This window comes from Passer domesticus, chromosome 1, assembly GCF_036417665.1.
Source record: "Passer domesticus isolate bPasDom1 chromosome 1, bPasDom1.hap1, whole genome shotgun sequence".
Taxonomy (NCBI): domain Eukaryota; kingdom Metazoa; phylum Chordata; class Aves; order Passeriformes; family Passeridae; genus Passer; species Passer domesticus.
In genome coordinates this window covers 15,692,344-15,716,109 of record NC_087474.1, presented here as the reverse complement: position 1 = coordinate 15,716,109, position 23,766 = coordinate 15,692,344, and the positions used below count along the sequence as shown (strand labels likewise).

The window sequence follows — 23,766 nt, the reverse complement described above, 5'->3', positions numbered from 1 at the left end:
ACCAAGAGAACTCTGCCCACCATTAAGAAAAATGTCACTGGAAGTCTTGAATTGACATGCTGGGACATTCTAAAGGTATCAGCACCTTCAAACTGCCAGACTGAGAAATGCCCTCGAGACCAGTGCAAGGCTCATACAAGCCTCAGTTCAAAGAGGAGGGGAAAAATATCAACGGCCTTAAAGTAAGAGGGTTAAAAGCAGGAGTTAAAAAAATAATTAAATATGAGGAAAAGATTACTGTTTCCCAATCCCTTTCCATATATAACTGAAAGATGCATTATGCAGAATCATTGAAGAGCTAGGTGTCATTTTCTGACTAGGAGTGCACATATTTGACATACTTAGGTGACAACAGCTGTCTACGAGTCAACTATTTTTAAATCAAATGCATTTTATGAAATATACACCCAGCATCAAAATTAAGCAGAACATGTCCCTTGAAAAATGTTGCACAGTAAGGTCACAAAGCACTGAAACTTTTACAATAGCTTTTCTAGCATTCACTCTTCTCACCAGAACGCTCAGCCTCCCACCCTATTTCCTCCCATCTCTTTTGTTACAACACAAAAAAATCAATTTTAATACATTTTACATCTGCAGTCGATCATAATTCGTGTACTTAATCTTACACAAAAGAAGTTGAACTTTCTTCAAAACAAAAAAAATCAAAGCCTACAGAAAACTCCAGAAATCAAGTAAAATGCTGTGATGATTAGACCTCTATCAACTATTTTGTGTTGGTACATGGTTATATGGAATTCTTTAAATGTAAGATTTAAGCTCCATTCAAAGAACAAAGCTTATTGATACACAATTATCTGGCTTGATCTGGTACCAAAATATGCTGCAAAATATGAAAAGATGTTCCAATGCTGTAATTCAAAGCATTTGTAGAAAGAAGTTAATCCTTCTACCTCTGCCTAACCTATTGCCTTCTGAATAGTCTGTATATCACTAAATCTTACAGTATTTTAGTCAGAAAATATCTGAAATTGCAGCATGTCCTTTTTAACCTTCCTCCATACCTGAAACTGAAGCAGTCTCAGCTGAGATGCTCCCATTACAGTCCTTTTCCAGGGCCAAACAGTGAATTTTTCCTGAGACTTCATATCTATGCACCAATAATCTTTCTACTCCTATCAGAAGATACTTTGAAAGAGCAGTGGTCCTCTGGAAAGGTACCTGACACCAGTAAAGACACCAAAACTTACTCTGGAGTAAGACAGACATTTTTGTCTCTTCCAAGATGGACATCTTTGCTAACTATTTAATTGAATTTCCTTTAAATCTTCTGTCAGTTTAATGGGACAAAACATAATCAGAATAAGAAAAGGTGTCAAGGTCTAAGATGATCCTCTGTGCCAGGTCTGCAGGATTTAAGAACATTTATGTCTGCCCACATAAAATTTATTATTGGTGTTATTTATGTCTTCATAAGTTGGTCAAGAACTGTAGCAGATTCCTGTCCACAAGTCTAAGGGAGAGTAATTCCTGTGGCTTGATCCATTAGTCCTATTGGAAGGCTTGAGCTTTGACCTTGATCGTTCTTGTTGCTTGTTTGAATTTCCCTCAGGATGAGCAGCTGACTTTGAGATGCTTGGCCCAGGCTGGGGGGCGCAGGGAGTACCCTGCTCTCTCTGCAGCCTCCTGCCTCTGGAAGGGGTGCTGTAAAACCTGCTCTAGGAGCTGAACCTGGAAGCAGTTAAAAATGGGTAAATTTTATTACCAAATGTTTTCTGGTGAACAAGGAAAGCTTTTTTCATTTTGTCTTATGCACCCTCCAGAAACTATCACATGAATTGCTTAGTATTATTTGTACTACTATTAATACACTCACTGCTATTTATGTTATAATTATTACTATTAATAATTTTATTAATATTTTAAATAGCAATTGGTGTTATATGGTACAATTTTGGTCAAAATGTTGTACAATTCAAAGTGTAAATGTAACAATTGTTTCATTAGCTGTGATGTTGGTTATTATTAAATCTGTCAAGAAATAAAAAGATAATTTTACCTCCGAGAAATCATTCAAATTAGCTTTTTGCACTGCTGATTCTGCCATCCAATTCCTAAGTATATATCTAGGATTAACAGCTGAAACCAAGAGTAAATAATGTTAAATTTAGTTAGACATATTAAACAAAATGAAAACAGTCATTGAAACATGTCACTGAAATCCTTAAGAAGAGGTAAATTTGCAGATCAAGAAAAAATGCATAAAAAGGAAAAGGAATTAATCAATCTACTTAATTCTGTGAGTTGCTAAAAGGATTTTTTAAACTTGCACTATCAGTAGTGCCAAAGTGCCAAACAGAAGTTCGAGTAGCACAGAACATGACACGGACAGAGGAAGGATTTCCTGTCAGGAACACCAGCAGGCTTTTCAAGTGCCATGAGTTTACCATGGCCTAGGTTCCTGCTGTGTTGATGGAAACATTTCAGTATTGTCAATACCTTCCTGGAGATCAGAAAAATGAATACTGTTTAATTTACAAAGTAATTACTAAGATATCCTTTAAAGTATATGTATATAGATACTCTTTCTATGTCATGTACCAAAAGTTTAGCCATAAAAGCCTTTAAGATTACATTACAACTGTATTTTTTAGAAACTACTTTTTCAACTTTCCTTTTAATCTCCTGGCTGGGGGTAGGCAGCAGTTCCTCAGTTTTTTTCCAGAGCTATCTGTGTATGTATCCTTTTGGAAACCATCATGACAAGTGCACTGCTTCCCTGCCTTGTTTCAGGCTGCTTTTGTCTAATGAGCAGGAGAGAGAATGTAGCAATACTGGAAAATGAAACTGCTGAATTAGTAAACCATGATACATCCTACAGCAGAGCCACAAAAAGGAGTTTTGTCAAACTGTATGCCAGGGACAGTTCTTATAAGCACACATGGCTCTATAAATTTTCTGACAGATTATGCCAATGGAATTCTTATTTTTGTTCTGCAATTAAAGGCTAGAATCCTACTTCAGTAAGTTTTCCCTTTACCTAATGATCAAAACAATGTTACAGAATAATTGTAACACTTCAAGCCTGCTTTGAAGTCTTAATTTGCCATTGGTCTGTGTATTTTCCCCAATTCAGTAAGCATTTATTACATTAAGGTATTAGTGGTACCAAAGGCATTTCACTGATGCACTTGAACCCAAAATTCTGTGATTTATGGACATACACAAACTTCATCTCCTTCTCTTCCCACTGACGTCCCAGTAGGTTTTATATTAATAAATGTTAGGTTTATATATTTCTTTTTAAAAATCCGTGGACATTTATAAAATATTCTTATAAATACCCTTACAGCATATTTGAAAGAGGGTATTGGAAAATGCACAGGAATCATCAAAATTACCATCTCAAACTTCCCTCTACTCAATTTCTTTAATAAATTAGTTATTAAGTTATTTTATTGACAAAGCATGTATTAGAAGGGGCCACAGACATTCTTCTTTTTCACATCCCCACTGTCCAGTATGTACTTACATATTAAAAAAGCCAACAAATACAACTGTCTACTGGGAATCCTGATAACCTCTACACAGGCATAACAACACTCTGCCCTAACTGCTAAAAAACAGTGTTTTACCACTTGGCAAAACAATTTGCTCTGCCCAAATATTTGATTTAATCCATTAAATGGGTTATCAATAGTAAAGTTGATAACAATTTTTAAAAATATTTTAAAAGGTGAAAAAGTTAACATATGACTCATTCAAAAAATGGTAATTCACATTAGAGCTGTGAGTCATTTTAGCAGGAGAATATTTGTCCCAGAAATAAATTCTTAACAATTGCAAATTGACAAGTTTCACAGTGGTTTTAAAAATATCGTTATTTAACACAAGTGACAAGATAATTATGAAAGAGTAATACAAGCCAGGTAAGAAAAGGACAAAGCAAAAGAACTTCTGTACCCTTATAAGCATGATCTGGTCTACTTTTTTTACATGCTGCTTTTGTAAAGAAATACAATTTTAGGCTTGGATTGTCAAAACTTTTTGATCAACTCCAGAAGAACTAAGCTTAGGCGGTGCAAGATAAAACACTACTAAGAACAGAAAAAGAAAGGAAGAAAAAAAATAATAAGTGATGACTTTAAATGATTCAAGTTAATTTACTTTGAGAAGTGAGGTTTTTTATGGCACTTACTAACAATTAGGGAAGGGTGATGAATAATGAGGTGTTAATGCCAATATATTCAAGGTCAGTCAAAGACAGCAGTACACAATTTAGTGGAACTCCCCAACATTGTTGAGAATCTGGACAGATTTGTCTTTGACATGAAGTGCTGGGTAAAAATGCAGAGTTGACTGAATTGAGCCAGATTTCTGCTGGAAGTTGTGCTGACAAGGACAGCTGTTACAAGCAAATGCTCAAACAATCAAATAAACAAACAAAACAAAAACTAAAATAATTTTTAAAGAGACCACAGGGCATTAAGTAATTGATTTAAATCCATGGATATAAAAATGTAAAAAAGAAAAAAAAATCCCAAAAACCTCTGTAAGAAATTTCAGTCACACTGTAATATCAAGCAGCTAGCAAAAATCCAACAAAGTTTGTTAATTTTAAATAAAACAATAACAAACTAACATCAATAGCCTATTATAAATTTTGCAGCTCTGCAGTATGATTAGAGAGTGATGGTTGATTATATGGAAGAAAACAAACTGAACCATGAATCTTTGCAGATCAGATTTTAACTGCAACCAAAACTAACACCATTAGCACAAGTGTGATTTTGGAGGCAAAACCTTTTCCGTGTTTCATCTCTCCTGTACTATGAGATCCTCTGAGGTGCATGTAGAAAAACATAATGAGGGTTTGCAGAAGATCATTGACAAATTAGGATCCTTTCTGATTTGGAATAAAACCTCAGAATGTCATGATTTTCTCTAAAAGCAGATTTAAAAGATACAGAAAAATAAGAAATGTGTTTAGACAGTTTGCAGCATTCTATTTTAGCTGAGGAAAACAGGAACTTGAAAATTCAAAATGATAATTGAGTGAAGGGCCTCAGAAACTCATAGGTGAAGCTTCTTAACCCTATCAAAACCCAATAAAATAAATATTTCTTCTTGGTAGCTCTTTTCATATTAACTTCCCAAATTGCATATAGAATTTTAAGAAGAGTTCTTTAAGATAGATAGAGCCTTTGTTAGAAAATGGGGATACAAACCTGCAACCACAAATTGTGTCCTCTGTAATTTTGCTACCTCATTACTGAAATTCAGTGCCAGCTCCTGCCATTTTCCTAGCAAATTGATTGGAGCTTTAGAAGAAAGTGGCCAATCAATATGTAACAAAAGAGTGCAGCCATTTCCATCCTGCTTTGCAGAAGCACCCTGCAAAGCAATGTAACAGTGAAGCCTCGTGCAGAGTTTGATCAGATCTTGTAGTTCCTTTATTCCCTTTTGGCCATTGATTTTCAGTTGCTCATTTTCTCTTATAGGCAAATTTCACAAATTTACCACAGCTTTCTGCAGATCAAAAATATCTCCTGCTGAACAATTCTTGGAGTTTCATATCCACTGTTTCTGCCATGATAGCTAACTGCAGTACCTTTGCCATTTTGTGTTTAGAGTAACTTGGAGAATCAAAACACCTTCCTTTGCCTTCTATGACCACATAGTCCTCTCACAAGGAGTTTTTCAAACTCTAGGTGACAGAAAGAAAAAGTGTGTCCCTATCAGAAATCTGAATTCTGTGTAGCACGTATAAAGGGCAGAGACAGACAGAATGAATGCATAGGGTTAAAAGATGGGAGCAGAGCAGCATAATGAGAGCTTCTCCTCTTCAGAAACATACTGTATTTTAGTTCTACCCAAAAAGAAAGATGTCTAGCATTAAAGAAACATATGTAAATAGATATTTGCCATCTGCAAACAGATGATTCCTTTGGATTGTTTTACTCACTTGCCATTCTTGTTCTTCTTTTGGCATCTGAGTCACCATTGTTACTACACATCAAAAGAAGAAAACCAGAAAGTACTTTAGCTTGTGAGGGTTAAGCTGATTTATTTTTAGAAATATCTTATTTGACTTCCATTAAAATCATTAAGTGCTCTGCTTTTGTGTTTGGCAGAAGCCAGTGTGAATCTCGACAAATTATTAGACTTGGAAAAAACTGCAACTTTCTTGTAGGTTTTGTGCCTCATATTGACTTTTTCCCCTAAGAATTGTATTTACTGAATAAAGTTTCCAAGTACCTGAAATGTATTTATTTTCACTACTATTAGCCATGCATACCATATATAACTAAGAAAAAATGTTAGATTCTTTATTGGTTTAACACAAAAGAATCCTGTGCATTCCTATTTATGCAACACCATTGTTTCCAAACACAATCTGTGTATTTGCAACTGTTCAACTTCCATCCCCTGCCACCATAAAGCAATGTTATTACACAGTAAATATATATATAAGAGATATATATATATATATATATATATATATATATATATATATATATATAAACAGTACATAAACACTATTAATTCCCATGTACTTGCAAAGCCTTTTTGTGATTCTTGGACTGAATCTGTAGGATTGGTATTTTAAGAAAAACTGTTGACCAAAGAACACTGATCAGGTGCTCAATGAAGGACAAAGAATAGAAATTATTCCTACCATGTCATCTTTATGTACTTGAGTGTTAAAACAGAACTACAGCAGTAATTATTATTGAATCCAGCACAATGTAGAGCCAAGAAAACAAAAAGGGTGTATGAAACCATGTTTGGGCCAGTTGGGCCAGTAACCCCAACTGCTTGGAGTTACATCCTTTAGACCCACTAAAGACTATGCAAAATCACTGTACAATAAAGTTGCCTGCTTCTGGCAAACACACACTTTAAACTGCAATCAGACTTACCTGTTTAATCTCAGGAGGTACATAGTAACCCATTCTGAAAATAATTTGTGTTTACCCAGATCCTGGAGAGCCCAGAACTCCTAAAGAGAAGGAAACATTTATTGACAGATAATCAGAATTATTTTTCTGTTAAGCAACAACCAAAGTAAGGAACAAATACTGTGTTTTAGCCCCAGATGGCAACTAAGCCTCACATAACCACTTGCTCATGCTCCCCCTCAACTGGGGTTTAAAGTAAGGTTAAAAGTAAGAAAACTCGTGGGTTGAGATATGATCAGTTAATAATTGAAATAATTTCATAATAACAATAATAATAGTAATAATAGCAATAAAGAGGAAAATATCAAAAGGAAAAAGAAATAAAACCCAACAGAAACAAGTAATGCAAATGAAAAAACAATTGCTCACCAACCTGTGCCCAGCCAGTTCCCAAGCAGGGTATCCCCCCCGAGCTCTCCCCTGGTTTATTTGCTGAGCATGGCACCAAGTGCTGTGGGATATCCTTTGGCCAGTTTGTGCCAGCTGTCCTGCTTCTGTCCCCTCCCAGCTTCATGTCCACCCCCAGCCTCCTTCCTGGCAGGGCACCACAAGGAGCTGAAAAGTCCTTGACTAAGTGTAAGCCCTGCTCAGCAACAACTAAACCATCAGTGTGTTATCAGCATTATTCACAATCTGAATCCAAAACATGGCACTGTACCAGCTACTAGGAAAAAAAAAACTCTATCCCAGATGAAACCAGGACAGTGAACAATAAAAGGATTTAAAAGGCAAACGTATGATAACCCTCCAAAGAATCTTCTCCCTAAACAATCTACTAGTATCTTTTCCTCTATATTCAAATTATTTATTTTTGCTAGCATGATACATCCACATGAATCCATCTCTGTTATGACAAATTTTACCTGAACACCTCTAGCACTTCACCCCTGTTCTTCCTTTGCTTATTGTCTGATCTATTTAAGCTACACAATTACAGGATTCACTCTCTTCTGAGACTTGTACAAGAGTCAGATATATTCACAGAGTTGCTTTTCATCAAAAATTGTGCAATAAGCAAAATATATAAATAAACAAAAGATGAAGAGAAGGGGAAACTAAAGTCTACAGGGATAGGAGAAAACTGAGAATAGAGACAGCAGGACACAAGACAGAACTTGGAAAATGCTGACAGCAAGAAATCAGAGCTTGGGGGTTACTGCTTGGGGTTACATCCTCCAGTGATGGACAGCAAACACAAACCAGGCCTCCCTGGCTGATTGCACTGAGCTAACAGCTGCTTCACATTCCTCAGCTGAAAGCAGCCAAAGCTCACAGACAAAAAATGAACTTCAGAGAAAGAGCAGATTAGGAAGAAATGGACATAGATAAAAGGAGTTAAATAGCACATATTCGAGAAAAAAAAAAAAAAGGTAAGGGAAATTAAAGCAAGAAGAAAAAGTTTTTATCCCATCTGGGTTTTTTGGTTTTGTTTTTTTTTTTGTTTTGTTTTGTTTGTTTTTTTGGTTTTTTTTGATGAATAAAAATATATGAAAACTGTATTTGATCATAAAAATGAGCACAGAAATGACTGAGCTGGGAATCGGGCAGGTGGATAACAGGTGAGTATGAGAATCGAGCATTTGTTCAAAGATGTGCAGAGTTAGTCTACTTTAGGAGGAATTTCAGGATGTTTTCAGTTAATACTATATATAAGGACTCTGCAATGTTCCCAAAGGATTCTGGCATTTTCAGACCAATTTTGGTATGCAGCTGAAAAAATCTTAAGCAATGTACAAATCAATATGAAAAATTATTCATGAAAGCACTGGTGTGTAAATAAACAGAGGTGAAATTACTTTATAATTGAAGTTATTTAAAACATTGAAAAATTTTTACCAGCATAAAATTGTACTTGTTTTTCCACATCAGTTTTGGAACTCAGAATTTGTGGGCTAAATAATTTCCTTGTGTGGAAAAAAAAAAATATCAGGTTGCTACCAAGTGAAGGCCTGGAAATGACCCTCAGTGCAGCAGCAGGATCACAACCACAATCTCTGGTTCCTCAGCAAATACCTTGAGGGATGGGAAGATGGAGTTGCCATAAATGGAAAAATCCCTTGGGTTCTATGACAAAAATACCTTCTCTTACAAATACACCCATCCTCTTATCACCCTCCTGTGCACACAATTCATTCCAAAGCCACAACTCCTGAGTTTTTTTGTTGCTTACCTCTAGAGCATCTAAACTTTTAAACTCTTAATGGCTTCAAGTTCATAGAAAAGGTCAGGATAGAACTCCTACTTAATAGAAGAAAATAAGGAAAACTAGAAAATTTGCTCAAACCCACTTAATTATACTTGGAAAAAGAACCATCAACTCCTCATTTTCACTCTGTGTTTTACACTGTCATCCTGCTACCTAAAAACAACCTCCTAAGTCCAAGTGCTGTCATTTTAAATTGGCTTCAAAACAAACAGACATAAATCAGATGTTTGGGGAAGACAATGAAGTTTCCCAGGCAAAATGAACAATATTCATCACATGGAAAAGGCACTGCATTAAAGAATAAAAAAAAAATAAACATTTTGGCTGTCACAAAAAGGCTATTTTCTTTCCAGTTTAGGTTCCTTTTCAGAAACAGATTACAAGCTTCTTCTTCAGATTTTCCCTTTTGCTTTTTTATTCAATGATTTGCCTAGCATCTCAGTCCAGTTCAAATATTTCAGCTATATTTCCACTTTCAAAGAGTGCACTACATGCAGGTAAAAAATTTAAATACTCTCATGTAATTTATATATGGTTATACTTGGTCCTGAAGAATAAGTTTAGGCTAAGTTAGCAGCAACACAGGATGAGATAGCAGGCTGAGCAGGACACAATAGCAAAATGCATTCTTATGCTTTAAGTTATATTTAAAACCAATCTCTTGCTCAAGGAAAGGCAGAGGCCACTCTGTGCAAAGAGTTGTAGCAGGAGTTAATGTTGAGATGGGATCTCACTTATCATTAGATACCAAGATAAGCAGATATGCCTGAGAGCAGAGGTTTAAGCCACCTGGTAAACCCATGCCAGGAACAGTCTAGTTGACCTGAGGCTGAAATTTTCCTCATGAACCCTGTGCACTTGATGGACAAAAGGTATTCTTAAACAAAACAACAACAACAAAAAAAAAAAAAAAAAAAAAAAAAAAAAAAAAAAAAAAAAACCCACAACACAGGGAGATGAAGGAGAAGAAAATTATTTGTAGCAGACCCATGTTAAATGTGACAAAAATCACATTCCCAGTTGTGTATGAGTATTTATAACTACTCATATTGTACCAAAGGCTGAAAATCTGACTTTAGCATTTTTCATGAATGCACCTTTCATTAACATTTTCATTAACATATTCATCATTACCAGATACAGGCTTAACAAGGGATGGGGGATGGTAGCCTGACACAGGTGTATTAGTCCCTCTGTCCCTTAATAATGACAAAAAAAGATATTTCCCAGACAAATCATGGCTTGAGATAGCATCTACTACATCAGAGTTATGTCCAACTTGATTTACTCTTTTTATATTAAGTATTCCTAGGATTGGATGCTTGTATTTATACCTCAGGAATATGGAGCTCCTTTAACTGGTCTGCAGTAATTTCACTCAGCTCTCGGAATGTCATTGTAAAATCAGCCCGTGTATCTTCCATAATCTAGTGAATAAAGATTCTCCTATGAGTGCTTTTCAAGTGTGGGGTACCAGTTCAGATGTTTGCCAGCAAAATTAGCAAAGTAAACTCACTTTTAAGAGGAAAGCAATCAAATAGTTATCATTCTCATTCTCCCCAAGAAGACCCAATTTTGTTTTGAATAGTTCTGTGAAACTGAAAAGAGTAACAAAGTATGGAAATTGTGAACATTATATATTTTATAGCATTGTGACTAGAAGGTTTCAGTTCTGAAAATGCATACCGACTGTGATAGTGCTCACCATACCCCTCCAAAATTTGGGAAGCTCTGCAAAACAAAGAAATGTCAAGTTCTAAGGAACTAAAATGCTGCTGCAGGTATAATCCTGCTGTACATTAAACGATGAAAACGTCTGCCTGCTCTCTCAGAAACATTGATATTCTGAATAATCTGGGGTCTGTTCTTCACATAAGAATCTTTACAAGAGGCTATTAAAATGCTACTTCATTACTTCAGGAGGATGCATGGTGTTCCTAAGTAAGTGTCTTACAAAACATGCCAGGCAAACTTAGAACAGAAAACTACAGGCAAAGGTCCTACCTTAGTGAAAGGAGAAAGGATCACACAACATCTAATACCTCCCTGTGGTCCTATTTTACTACTATTTCTGACCAACAAAAACTCTACAATTTTATTCTGGCCAACAATTAATCCAGAATCAATTTCCAGTTAAAAAAATTAAAGGCAAATATCTTTCTTTTCTAAGCATATGGTGATTACAGTGTCTTCCATCTCACTAGCTCCTTTAAGCATTAATGATATTTTAAGGATTACTTACAGCTGCTTTTGCCTGGGATCCAATAAAGGTTTTAGGGCTTGTAACAGCTTGCTCAGATTAAACAGCCCAACACTTGCCTGATTTCCTATTTTATACCTCCTTTCATCATCAGATGTGTTTGGAACAAAATCTGTTTCAAACAAAACATTACTTCTCTATAACAGAGTAATTACAATAAACAATCAATGTTAAAATATTGAAATACATTCATTTTTATACTTACACAGCAAACTTATAGAAGACCTAAAACTACTTAAATACTTAAAAACAGATCACAAGAATACTTATTTAAAGTGAGTTAACTCATGACCTATTATTTGCAAATCTAAGGAATACATCCTTCACACACAAGTGACATTTTCCTACCTGAAGATACAAAGTAAATTCAGATGGTTACAGAGGAAAAAAACATTTTTGCATTAAAAACAGTCTTTCACACTTAAACCCAGTATTTTTACTACATCTAGTGCTACTATTTAGCACATAGAATAAACAAACAAATGTCCAACTAGATTCAAGTATTTATGGACAAGTCACACATATAGTAAACATGTATTTAATAGGCCAGTTAAGCAAGATTTGTCCAACTGCAAAATTGGACAAGCAAGCTTTGTATTCACATGAAAATGAGGTGTAATGTGTTCCAGTATGCAAATCCATTATCTGGGAGGTAACTAATACCATGTCATGCAAGTTACAAGCACCCAGAAGCAAAATGTATGCCTGTCTACAGCAGCAGCCTCTGAGGGGATCAGTGGGAACCCCTCACTCAGATCAAACCCAGATAAGCTGATCATCACCCCAGTCCTCAGAGGACACTGACAGCAAAGGGAGCTTTAAGGAGGAGACTCCCAACTCATCTGTCAGATCTGCTGAGTGGTTCCAGTCTGAATTGTGACTCTAACCCCTCTCATCTGGCTCTAGGGTGCACTGTCTGGCTGGGACAGAGTTACTTCTCTTCACAGCAGCCTGTCTGGCGCCTCGTGCTGGACTTGGGACCAAAACAGTGCTGATAGCCCTGCAATGTTCTACACATGGCTCAGCAGGGCTGGCCCAGCATCAAGGGCTCTGTGCTCATTCTGTAATCCCAGAAAATGAGGTTGGAGTGGGCCAGCTAGGAGGGGATGCAGCTGGGACAGCTGAGCTCAGCTGACCAAAGGGATATTCCACACTTACAACATCATGATCAGCAATAAAAACTGGGGGTAGTTTTTTCCAAGGCAGTTGTTGCTTGGGAACTGACTTGGCATCAGTCTGGTGGTGACATATGGTGAGTGATTATCTTTGCATCACTTGCTGGTCACTCCTGCCATTTTTTTCCCCTTGACTTATACAGATGTCGTTATCTTGACCCATAAACTTTTCCTTAGTCTTGCTTTTCCAATTGTCTCCCTCAGCCCACAGAAGGGGGAGTAAACAAGTGGCTTGTTCCTTAATTGCCAGCTGGGGTCAACCCACCCTATAAAGAAAGATCTAAAAGCAAAAAATCCCCATTTTGTTAAATACAATAGAAACAATATGACATTTATTCTCATGACTTTTCCTTAATTTGAGGCTGCAGGCATGAAAACACATAGCAAGATAACTGCTGCTGATTCTGAAGTCTATTCAGTTGCAAACTACAAACAATATTCTAAGAATACACATTTATGTACATACTGAACCTGTATCTATCAATCCAGACTGACTGAGCTAAGAATTTCAGAAGGTTACCATGACTGTGTAGGTTTGATTTCTTTTCTTCCAACACATAATTATCTCCTGTGACTATAAAACTAGAGCTTTCATGCATGCAAAGTTACTGTATTCCACTTCTGCTTTTGGCTGCTTCCAGCAATAGACAATTTTTAATTTTCTAGGTTTCTGCTATAGCATCTATTGAATTGATGGTGTTCAAGTGGAAATACTCTCATGGAAATGGGTTTAATAGTAATATTTCACTAACAAGAGTTTTAATCCTTAAATGCAACCTATAAAGTGTATCATAAAACTCATCATTAATGCAATTTTTTTTTTCTAAAGCTCTTCAAACAGTACACATGCTTAAGGTTTTTCTGCTAATAATGAAAGGAGTTTTCATGCAATGGAAACTATATAATTTAATATAAAAAGATTATTTTAAGTAAAAAAAAAAAATCCCAATAAATGCTACACTCACTTGGGTCATAGGAGTCCATAAATCCAAATGGACCATAATCTATTGTTATGGACAATAAACTGAAGTTATCTGTATTGCATACACCTACAGTTAAACAGAAAGGAGAGACAAAAGTTAAAATTCCACCCAAACCCCAGTCTCTAGGCAATTTGCTATGAAACAGGTGCACTGAATTTAGAGAGTTCTCAGGAATTGGGCTCTGGAAAACGTACCCATCCCTCTGCCCCCAGCCCAGGCCCTGCAGCACACCCAGGCTGCTGCTCCTGTGCTGTTTTGGGGTTAATCCCACAAATCTGCAGCAGAGCCAGAGAGCTCCGTGTCCTGTGCACTGCAACAGGCCAGGGCTGTGTGTGGAGGCTTCAAATTCAGAGCAGTTAAACTCACACATGGCATCAGCACCCTGTCTTTGTACACAGCACTGCTGCAGCAGCTCTGAGAATTCTTGCTCCTCTACTCTCATCCTGTCAGAGCTGTGCTCTGAGAGATCAGACAGAGTAACTCTGTTACAAAAGCCCCTCGCATGACAGACAAAGCTGTAGGTGAAGACATCAGCAGAACAAAATACCATGCTGACAAATAAAAGCCATTTTTAAGTACATTACTGTGAAGTGCCCCTCTCCTAAACCCAATGCCATCTGGCACCTTACCATGTGCAAACCCCACAGACATCCACAAGGAAATGAGATTTGCAGTCTCTGACACGACTGTAGAGAAAAATTCCTGAAATCAAATATATCTTTTACTTCAAGTCCTCTCTATCAAAAATATTGAAATACATAAGCATTTTATTCACTTCAGAAATATGTAATACATTCTATTTTTCAAATTCAGGTATCTGTCTGTCAGGACTTGTCATTCCCATTCTAAATTATGTGAATGCATAATAACCTTATCCAGCAAAGACTATAGTTAAATAAGCATACACGGATGTCCTTAAAGAAATTAAGAAGTAAAATTAATTTTAAAAAAAAAGACACTATATATACTAGGCAGTATACTAGAATACACTATGTATACTACATTTACATTAGCAAAAGCACACTTCATCACAACATGACCACTGTTCACTGACAACCTGAGCAGTAAGAGAATAAAATACAACAGAAAATGGAAGCTTCACAATAAACATTTCCAAAATGGAAACTGGTGAGAAATGTTCATATTTGACTTTGAGAAAACAAAAAAAATCAAGAATCAGATTTTTACTGCAGAGAATTAACAAAACTTTGCTAATAAAACCTGGAAGCTCATTTCAAATTTTAAAGTCTTGTAAAACTTGACATTGTGAAGATCTTTCTGTAATTTTTGTTCACATGCTTGTGGAAAATAAAAATTACTCTTAAGAAAGACTTACCAGATATCTATTTGAATCATTCATAGCTATTGATGGAAAATGTTCCTGGATGACAAAGTCTAGCAATCTTCTGTAACAGCAGAAACAGAATTCTTTAAACAAACTGGTACTTTGGAACTGATCATTAAAAATTCTTGTTTTCAAACAGCAAAATGCTGATCTACAGCTTGCCACAAATAGTTATTAAAAAACTTGGTCTATGTACTCCAATGAATATTAGATTAAGCTCTTCCAAAATGCTTAGAGATAAAACCTAAGGTTGTAGTCATAAATATGACTGGAGACTGCCATACAGAGTTAAAATTATCCCCACATTAAATCTCCAGAACACATCAGGACATGGTTCTGCGTGCAGCAATATCCATTTTTTAGGGAAAAAAAGAGTTTGCATTTCCAAAAAAACAATATAAGATTACAAGGAATAACCATTCTACATCAGAATTGCACAAAGAAAATGTTATGGCTGAATTCTTATGGAGTAGGGTTACTTCCACAATAGTTGGCTGCTCCCAAAACAGTTCTCCACATTCCTACAAGACAGGCTTAGGGAAATGGGATACATGCATTGAAATCTGCAGGACCTGTCACAGAATACTGAGAAATGTAGGAACTTACACTTTCATCTTACAAATCTTTCCAAAACAAACAACTCCTCCATAGTGCTTAGTTACCAGAATTACTCAGGTATAAAACTTCCCTCGTTTTGTAAAATCCAGGCCTTTAGAAACATCTCAAGGGTTTTACCTTTGTAAGATCTTTTGTATGCTCATATAAAAATAGCAGGTTGCCTTTCTAAATTATGTAATTTCACTTGCTAAATAATTTATGTCTAAATTCCAACTGTATACATGAATTCTAACGTAATCTGATGGTTGAGAAAACTATTTCAGTTACTGTGAAGATTCAATTCAAACCTTAGTAAGTCCAGCTCCCCAGAGTGAGCTAAGATTTCCAAGGATCCTATACGAAACCATGATTTGGCAAGTCGAAGCACTATTGCACCTTAAATATAAAGACAAGTGTGTTTAAATGTAAACAGAGCACCAGCAAACTAAAACAGTTCCACAGCAAAAGCCACCATGTGTTGTTTCTGTAGACACAGAGTTTGCACATACACAGTTAAAATGGTATTTTTGTAAGTATGCCTAACACATAACAGATGAATATGTATAATATTATTTTACTACACATGAATTTTAATGATAAAGCTTGATTTGCTATACCAGCAACCACAGGCAAAATTCTGTTAGTGCATTAATACTAGAATCACTCCAGAAATGACATCCTCAAAGAAAGAACACAAACAGATTTTCTCCCCATGCTGTGCCATCTCTCTCTTTTTCAGGCAGGTGTAGATGATGTAGCAATGACATGGCCACAATTGCATTCCACCCATCCTGGCATTGCTATCAAAACAATGGAAAACTTCCCTAGATTTCAATATCATTTTTGTAATGGGAAATGAAAATCAAAATTATATTCTTTCAACACGTATGCGACAATCATAGGAGACCAGTTCAGAGGGCTTCATTTCTTCAACCAAGATATATTTCAGAATGATTTTCTCAGGAGAGGTTTTAAATTGTAATAAATTAAATTAAACCAATTTATTACTTTTTATTACATATTTTTTTCATGGAGAATTAAGTTACAATGTTGTAGTATTTTAAAATATGTCCATTACCTCTTTCTTTCTTAATATTTCCATTGTAAAACTGGTCTCTCCACACATCATCATCACTTACAACTAAGCTGTAGAAACAAGAAATGAATGTTAAAAGTTATCTTAGCAAAAGTAACTCATAATGAAGATCAAAGAGATATTTTATATAAATTTGTTTTCTTCATAAGAAGAAAGATTGTTTTGGTGGTAGAGCTTTGTATTTACAAATGACACAGGCAAAGAAAATGCTGAGGCTTAACAAGGTTCAGGGCCAAGATGCATTTATTTTGTATTTAATACAGCGTTGTCCAATTTCACTACTCTCACTGTTCTTGGGGAGATATCTGCTCTCAAAAAGAGCAGTGCATTCATTTGGAACCTCAGTGACAGATTAGTGTGATTGTAACATCAACTAAGTCCCAGTTTCCTTGGGGACAACATGGAAATTTTGAGGAGAGAGAAATCAGAAACCAAATTGTTGCATCAGATGGGGTTGCCCTTTACATGAGCCAAAATTATGTCAGAAACTTCAGGGACATGTCTGTGACCCTTTGCAATCACTGCTATTAATATTGGATTTTTAAAACCCATCGCTTCCTTTCATTTGCCTTAAAATTCTGCACATTCTATAAATTTCATGTTTATCCAAATATTGAGGTTCATGAGAGTTCAGTACAACTTGCTTTAAAATATTTCACAACTTGCATTAATTTGTTTAAATAAAATATGTAATTTCCTTGTATTTTCTGTTCTGTCAGGGAAATCAATCCTCAGAAACAATCCTCACAAACAAGGGCATCATATTCCTCTAAGGTTAACAAGTAGGAAGTTTTCTCTCCAAAACAAGTGGGATTCAACTGACAATCCAGCTTGGTGACATTTTCTGAAAGAGATTTTATCCCCTCAATAGGCAGAGAAGACTCCTTGTTCAAGACTCTAGCAGGAGGATAATTTAGCTCACTTTGTATAATTCTTCTTTATCATTGCTTGTTGATAACTGGAAAATATTCTTCTACTCAAGAGAGACACGGACCTATTGGAGTGGATCCAGAAATGACCAGAGAGTTGGAGCACCTCTCCTTTGAGGACAAACTGAGAGCTGGAGCTGTTCATGGGGAGCAAGGGGAGACCTTAGAGCCCCTTCCAGTCCCCAAAGGAGGCTACAAGAGAGCAGGACAGGTGCCCTTTACCAGGGCCTCTGGCAACAGGACAAGGAGGAATGGCTGTAAACTGAAAGAGAGCAGGTTTAGATCAGATATTAGGATGAAGTTTTTTACTCAGAGGGTGTTGACACACTGAACAGGTTACCCCAGAAAGGCAGTAGATGCCCCATCCATGGAAATATTCAGGGTCAGGTTGGAGGGGGCTTTGAACAATCTGATCTAGTGAAGATGTCCCTGCTCATTGAGGGGAATTGGACTAGACCAGCAGAAGTCTCTTCCAACGCAAATTACGATTCCATGATTCAAAATATAGTTGGGTGGCACACTATTTGATATTTAATGCAGTTATTTATATCTGCTACTAGGTAGTTCAACACAGCAGAGAAGACAGAAACAAACTTTTCTTCAAGGTACACAGCAAAGAACAAGAGACAGACCTATTATTCCATTCATAAATATGACTGGAGCCAGTCACAGTGTTAATTCCCAAGAGTTTAATTTTGGAAGTACACTAGATTCTGGGTTTACATACTTGAGCATTGAAATTTTAGAAAGAATTCAGTTGAACCAAAAATGTAGGAAATCCATATAAACATAAATATGTACAAAAAAGGTCATGAAAAGAATTAGCATGAAGTTTCACCTAGTGCAGTTGCTTGCAACAGTAACCGTGGGTTTGAAACTAAATTATTGTTGTTGTATTCAGTATTTTTGAAGATACCTAGTAGCTATTCAGACAATGTTCTGTTAACTGCAAAGAACAGGCAGTGAATTATTTCAGGAGGGGAACAATATACAGAAATCAATCTGTTCCTTTTATTGGAATTGTACTGATATAAGTAGAGTTAGGTTTTTGGTTTTTTGGGGTTTTTTTCAATACTCATTTGAAACCAATTGGTATGTCTGTAGGATTAAGTACAAAAAGCTCTGATGTAAATGAGATGGAAGAAGAAAATCTTAATCCTTCAAGAGAAAACAAAAAAAAAATTAGAAACAGAGAAGGAACCTAAGACACCTACAAAATAGTGTGTGCAGCAGAGCACTAGGGGACAGAAGGCACAAAAGTTGTGCTATTAAACTTTACTGTTTTGAACAGACCTCTGCCAGATTGTTTCCTTTTTACTGTGTAACTCTTAGCAGGCTCTGTGCAAAATTCCTGCAGAACACCAGAACTTCTACTGCAGATAAAAAAATCCATGGGGGCATCAACATTTAGTTAGTATGGATGTGCAACACTTGAGAGCTGGCCAGTAGATGAGCAGCCACACATTCTCACTAGAAAAGTTCTCCAAAGGTCCCTGCAGTTGGTAAGAACCATTACTGGAGAGAAGGCAGCAGCAGACCAGCTGTACACCCACCCACAGGAAACAGAGCACTGGAATTGCTCTCACACCAAAGAAGCTGGAACAGCACTCCCGGAAGGAAGGAAGGAAGGAAGGAAGGAAGGAAGGAAGGAAGGAAGGAAGGAAGGAAGGAAGGAAGGAAGGAAGGAAGGAAGGAAGGAAGGAAGGAAGGAAGGAAGGAAGGAAGGAAGGAAGGAAGGAAGGAAGGAAGGAAGGAAGGAAGGAAGGAAGGAAGGAAGGAAGGAAGGAAGGAAGGAAGGAAGGAAGGAAGGAAGGAAGGAAGGAAGGAAGGAAGGAAGGAAGGAAGGAAGGAAGGAAGGAAGGAAGGAAGGAAGGAAGGAAGGAAGGAAGGAAGGAAGGAAGGAAGGAAGGAAGGAAGGAAGGAAGGAAGGAAGGAAGGAAGGAAGGAAGGAAGGAAGGAAGGAAGGAAGGAAGGAAGGAAGGAAGGAAGATATCCCTCCCTACCTGGCTCTCACTTAAGGGCTTGACTTTACACTCCCAGTGCTCTGTCTGCTGTTCTGCATGAACATCAAGCCCCATGCAAGTAAAGCCATTTGGAAAACTATGCATATTGGCTCACTCTTCTGACTTAATGTGTAACACTGCTCACTGGTAGGCTCAGTATGTGCCTAAAATGGTACTGTATGAAGTGTTCTGTATCTGATAGTATAGTCATAAACTGTAGCACCCTATTGGGAACTTAAAATTAATAGAGCAAACCAACCTGCTGGGTGTTCTGGGATAAGCCATAAGGTTTTTCCTCCCACTTCTGCCAAGACTTGACAAGACCTCTGTTAAGTGCATCCCACCAGCCTCAGTGCAACAGCTCCCCATCGGGAAGAATATGGCTGTCAGCTGGGGTTTTTCCAAATTAAGTCTTGCAAACAGTCTGCAGAGCTTGTACAATAGTTAAGAGAGCCAGGCATTTAACCAATCTGCCAGCAGAGAGCTAAAGCACACTGTGTGCTCAGTAGAATTCGTGCACAGTAAAGGGGTAATTTCATACTGGTTTTGCACTGAACAATTTGTTGAGACGACAGCAAAGAGAGGCTCTAACCTGCCAAATGATTTCCTGCTGATATTCAGACAGATTTAAAGTTCTGCATTTAGAGCCAAGAGCAAAGAGTCTCAAGATGAAGTCAGTGAATAAACCATCAAAAATGTCATTTACAAACACTGCACTTCAACAGAGCAAATGAGTTAGAACTAATGCTAAAGAGATTTGCAGACACTTTGCAAATACAGACACCTAGCCATGTGGCAGCTGAGTACAGGCCTTTTCTGCAGAACATTTGCTTTCTTTAAAGCCTGAAAAAATGCAGTACAGACTTGAGACTACTTAGAACACAAAATGAACTTGGTATTTTAAACACGATCAACTGAAAATATTCAGTTACTTGATTCTGAGAAAATCATCCAAATCAATGAATATGTTAGTCTCCTTTGGTTCACACAGAATTAGTTTTAGATTTTTTTTTATGAACTCTCTCTCTCTCTCTGCTCAAGGGGTGTTTGCATAGCTAAAGAATTGAGAGTAATTGTGTACATTCAGTTCTACCTCCAATATTAATGTTTGTTCATATGACTGGGAAAATTTGTTAGCAATCTTAAAAATAACAGTACAAAAATGACAGTTCAACATTTTCCTAGTTGGCTAGATTCTAGAATTTGTACTGACTTTACAGAAATGAGTCTTTACTACTCTAAAGTTAAGTTGCATTTCTAGCATCCAGCAAACTATGCGATGCAATTGACTGCTGGAGTTTATTATTATTGGAAAGTTTTATCCAAAAATCTGTGGAGAATATATTTTGTTCTGATAGCATACATATTGAAGAGATCTTTCATCTTGGACTAACTGCCCTGTTTTATTATGTTCAGTGAAACTCAGTCACAAAATTACCTGTAAATTAGTATACTCTGAACAAAGGAGAAAAAAATACCTAGCAGCTCTGCTTGTAGGAATTCCAAGATAGTGCATGGCCTCACTACATAGAAACTCTCGAACAGAAGAGCGAAGCACAGCTCTCCCATCACCATTCCTATGGAGAACACAGAAATAAGGAACGGGTCATAAAATCAAAGTAAATTTCAAAAAGAAATCATTCTGGTTTAGAGTACACAGAGTAACTGCAGCTTACCTGGAGTATGGGGTCTTTCCTGGCCCTTTTAATTGCAGTTCCCACCTCTCACCATGCCTGCAAAAATACCATTGGCATTTTTAACAATAGACCTCAGGTTAACCATGAATCAGCTGAACTGAACACAGAGTTCAATCAGACACTTAAAAAAAAGTCACACCTGTTTGTATATACGCCGATCAAGTGGGCTCTTCCATCCCCCAGCTGACCTGCCCAGCTACCAAACTGACAAAAATTAAAATCAAGTTATTGTCCTCTATCATTTATAGAAGTTATACTTGAAACAATACAGATTAAATCTAGGTCCTCACAAAAGACATATTTACTCACATTAAAATGTTGAGCCCTAAAGCTGTGCTTCCACACTCACTCCAAAAATGAATCAGAAAACCACAGTAACACCAGTAATCCTTTTTTTTTTTAACCTTCCAGCTATGATGTACAGCTACAGACCTGTCTTTTTTGTATAATGAGCCTTTAAAACCCACATGGCTTGTTTAGGTTTTTTTAATTGGAAATTAAAAATCTAATTCTAGCATTCTTCTCCATGAATAATCATAGCCATTTCAATGAAACTTGAACCTTAGTAATCATGGTGTTGCAGTGAGGCTCTGTCCTTTTCCACTCCTCTGAGCTATTAGTATTAGATAATAATAGTTGGCCAGGCTGCTGGGGTGCTAAGCAGACTCAGCAGCTAATGAAAGTTAAAAAGATTATTTGCTTCAGGCATAAACAAAAGCAGAGCAAGTAAACAGGGTACTGTGGAAGGATATTATAGTTCTTTTCCACCTGCAGCCCATTATGAAGAACGAGTCTGCAATCAAAGTGTTAGTAAGCACTCATGTACTCACAGGCATACACTCATGTACTTACAGGGATTATCCAGGTGTAGTTCACACAGAAAGACCTACACAATTCCACCTGGAAGAGCGAGTGCCATACTCACCTGGTGACCCCCATACCTGTGGGCCAGAGGAACAGACCCAGATATCACTTTCCCACCACTGATGAACTCCAGAAAATCAGATGATCCTTTGACAGATACATCAAGATCCAAAATATTTTCAAGAACTGCCTGGAGAAAAAAAATAATAATTGAACATGATCAAATTGTCAGTGGTAATGAACATATTTTCTCTACAGATCTCATCATTAAAAGACATCTTACAATATGTTTTAAATGCTCTGTTTGTTTAAAGTATTTATTGAGAAGATGTTCCACGATAAATAGCATATGAATATTAAAATATACTTTAGTACATGTATTAATAATTTCTACTAATTAGAAAGGAATAAAAAAAACAATAGCCAACCTTTGAAACAGCTACAAGACGAACTCTAGATTTAAAGGGTGTAGGATAGACAACTGAAAAAATGCAGTTTCTCACACTACGGACATAATTTTCTTGGATCACATCAACTGGAAAAGGATCTGAAACAGACAGAAAATGCCATACAAAAAACAATTAATCATATTATTCTTAATATGTTTCTCTTAAATTCAGCCACAATGCTTTAAAAACAATTAAAACTTGTAATATTACAACTTTACCAATGCATATTAAGCCTTCATGAAAAGCAAGCCCAAATAAAATTAGGATTTTATTGTTTGGAATGTCTGAAAAGGACTGAGTTAAAGATCTGCAGTTAAAGAATCTACCAGGGCATTCTAGTTTTAAGATCTAAACAATATCTAAGAATAGATTGAATAGAGTGTGACTGGAAGAGTCTCAGGGCAGTTTGATATTGCACTCAATTATATACACCCTAAAAGATATCTGCAGCAGACAGAGAAGTTCAGCTTTCCCCACAGCTGAACAAGGTAGTGCAACAAATTTAAGTCACTGTGCACCACTAACTGCTGTGTACAGTCCCCATGTAGCAATGATCACCATGCAACCCATGAAAACAACAACAAAAAAAGAATCTTTTCTGAGTAATGTAAACAGTGAATGAATGGTTTGGAAGATGTAGCTCTTGCTGTAGCACACATGTGTACTCCGAAGTTGTGATTTATTCTTCCTTTAGTCCTACTCTGTGCCCTTTTCCATGGTTAACAGAGGACAAATATTGTTTTAAAATGATGTGGTTTACCATCTTTATGGACTTTTGCTTGCAACAATGTTACAATTCCACATTAATTACAAAATCCCAGTACCTCATAGACACTGTTTTGTAAAAATTTTAAGTTAGTGTCTCTGCAGCCTTGCATATAGCCATGTTTCTCACTACTTCTAATGACAGATCCTGTTATAGCCAGCTGCCACAAGATTTATCACTGACAATTATTTCTTAATGCTCACAAGTAATTGTATCACCTGATGAAATTAGTTCTGTAATGTTATCATATCAATTAGCACTACGATTACGAGCAGCTTTGTATGCCCGAGAGCTAGGAGAGCTAGAATGCTTTGTGTACTTCCAGAGATGTGGCAGGTTATCAACTCTGCACTAACACAATAACTGGGACTCGGGGGGGGGGGGGGGGGGGGGGAAAGATAAAAGAAAAAAGAAAGCAAGCAGCTCCTTAATCTAGTTTTAATTTTAAAACTATATTTGACTGTGTGTATCAG

At 36.7% G+C, this 23,766-nt stretch overlaps 2 protein-coding genes across 5 annotated transcripts in view; one reads left to right on the top strand and one right to left on the bottom strand.

Annotated features, from left to right (window-relative positions):
• Nucleotides 1-160: 160 nt before the first annotated feature.
• Nucleotides 161-23,766, bottom strand: part of LOC135293312 (protein adenylyltransferase SelO-like) — a 23,924-nt gene continuing 318 nt past the window's right edge. The window contains exons 2-19 of one of the 4 annotated variants that reach the window (XM_064407320.1): nucleotides 22,507-22,625; nucleotides 22,140-22,268; nucleotides 21,354-21,418; nucleotides 21,194-21,250; nucleotides 20,996-21,094; nucleotides 16,568-16,635; nucleotides 15,798-15,885; nucleotides 14,884-14,953; nucleotides 14,177-14,249; nucleotides 13,530-13,613; nucleotides 11,372-11,501; nucleotides 10,816-10,860; nucleotides 10,646-10,727; nucleotides 10,464-10,556; nucleotides 6,885-6,964; nucleotides 5,927-5,970; nucleotides 2,021-2,100; nucleotides 161-1,692 (exon numbers count right to left, since the gene is read on the bottom strand). In XM_064407320.1, the coding sequence (XP_064263390.1) occupies nucleotides 1,570-1,692; nucleotides 2,021-2,100; nucleotides 5,927-5,970; nucleotides 6,885-6,964; nucleotides 10,464-10,556; nucleotides 10,646-10,727; nucleotides 10,816-10,860; nucleotides 11,372-11,501; nucleotides 13,530-13,613; nucleotides 14,177-14,249; nucleotides 14,884-14,953; nucleotides 15,798-15,885; nucleotides 16,568-16,635; nucleotides 20,996-21,094; nucleotides 21,194-21,250; nucleotides 21,354-21,418; nucleotides 22,140-22,268; nucleotides 22,507-22,625 (1,529 nt within the window). In that variant the 3' untranslated portion in view covers nucleotides 161-1,569. The other 3 variants (XR_010355409.1, XM_064407337.1, XM_064407330.1) reach the window with 3 other exon arrangements.
• Nucleotides 23,606-23,766, top strand: part of PDSS1 (decaprenyl diphosphate synthase subunit 1) — a 24,792-nt gene continuing 24,631 nt past the window's right edge. Inside the window, exon 1 of the mRNA XM_064407438.1 lies at nucleotides 23,606-23,629. Coding sequence (XP_064263508.1) covers nucleotides 23,621-23,629 — 9 coding nt within the window. The 5' untranslated portion in view covers nucleotides 23,606-23,620. The remainder of the gene's footprint in view (nucleotides 23,630-23,766) is intronic.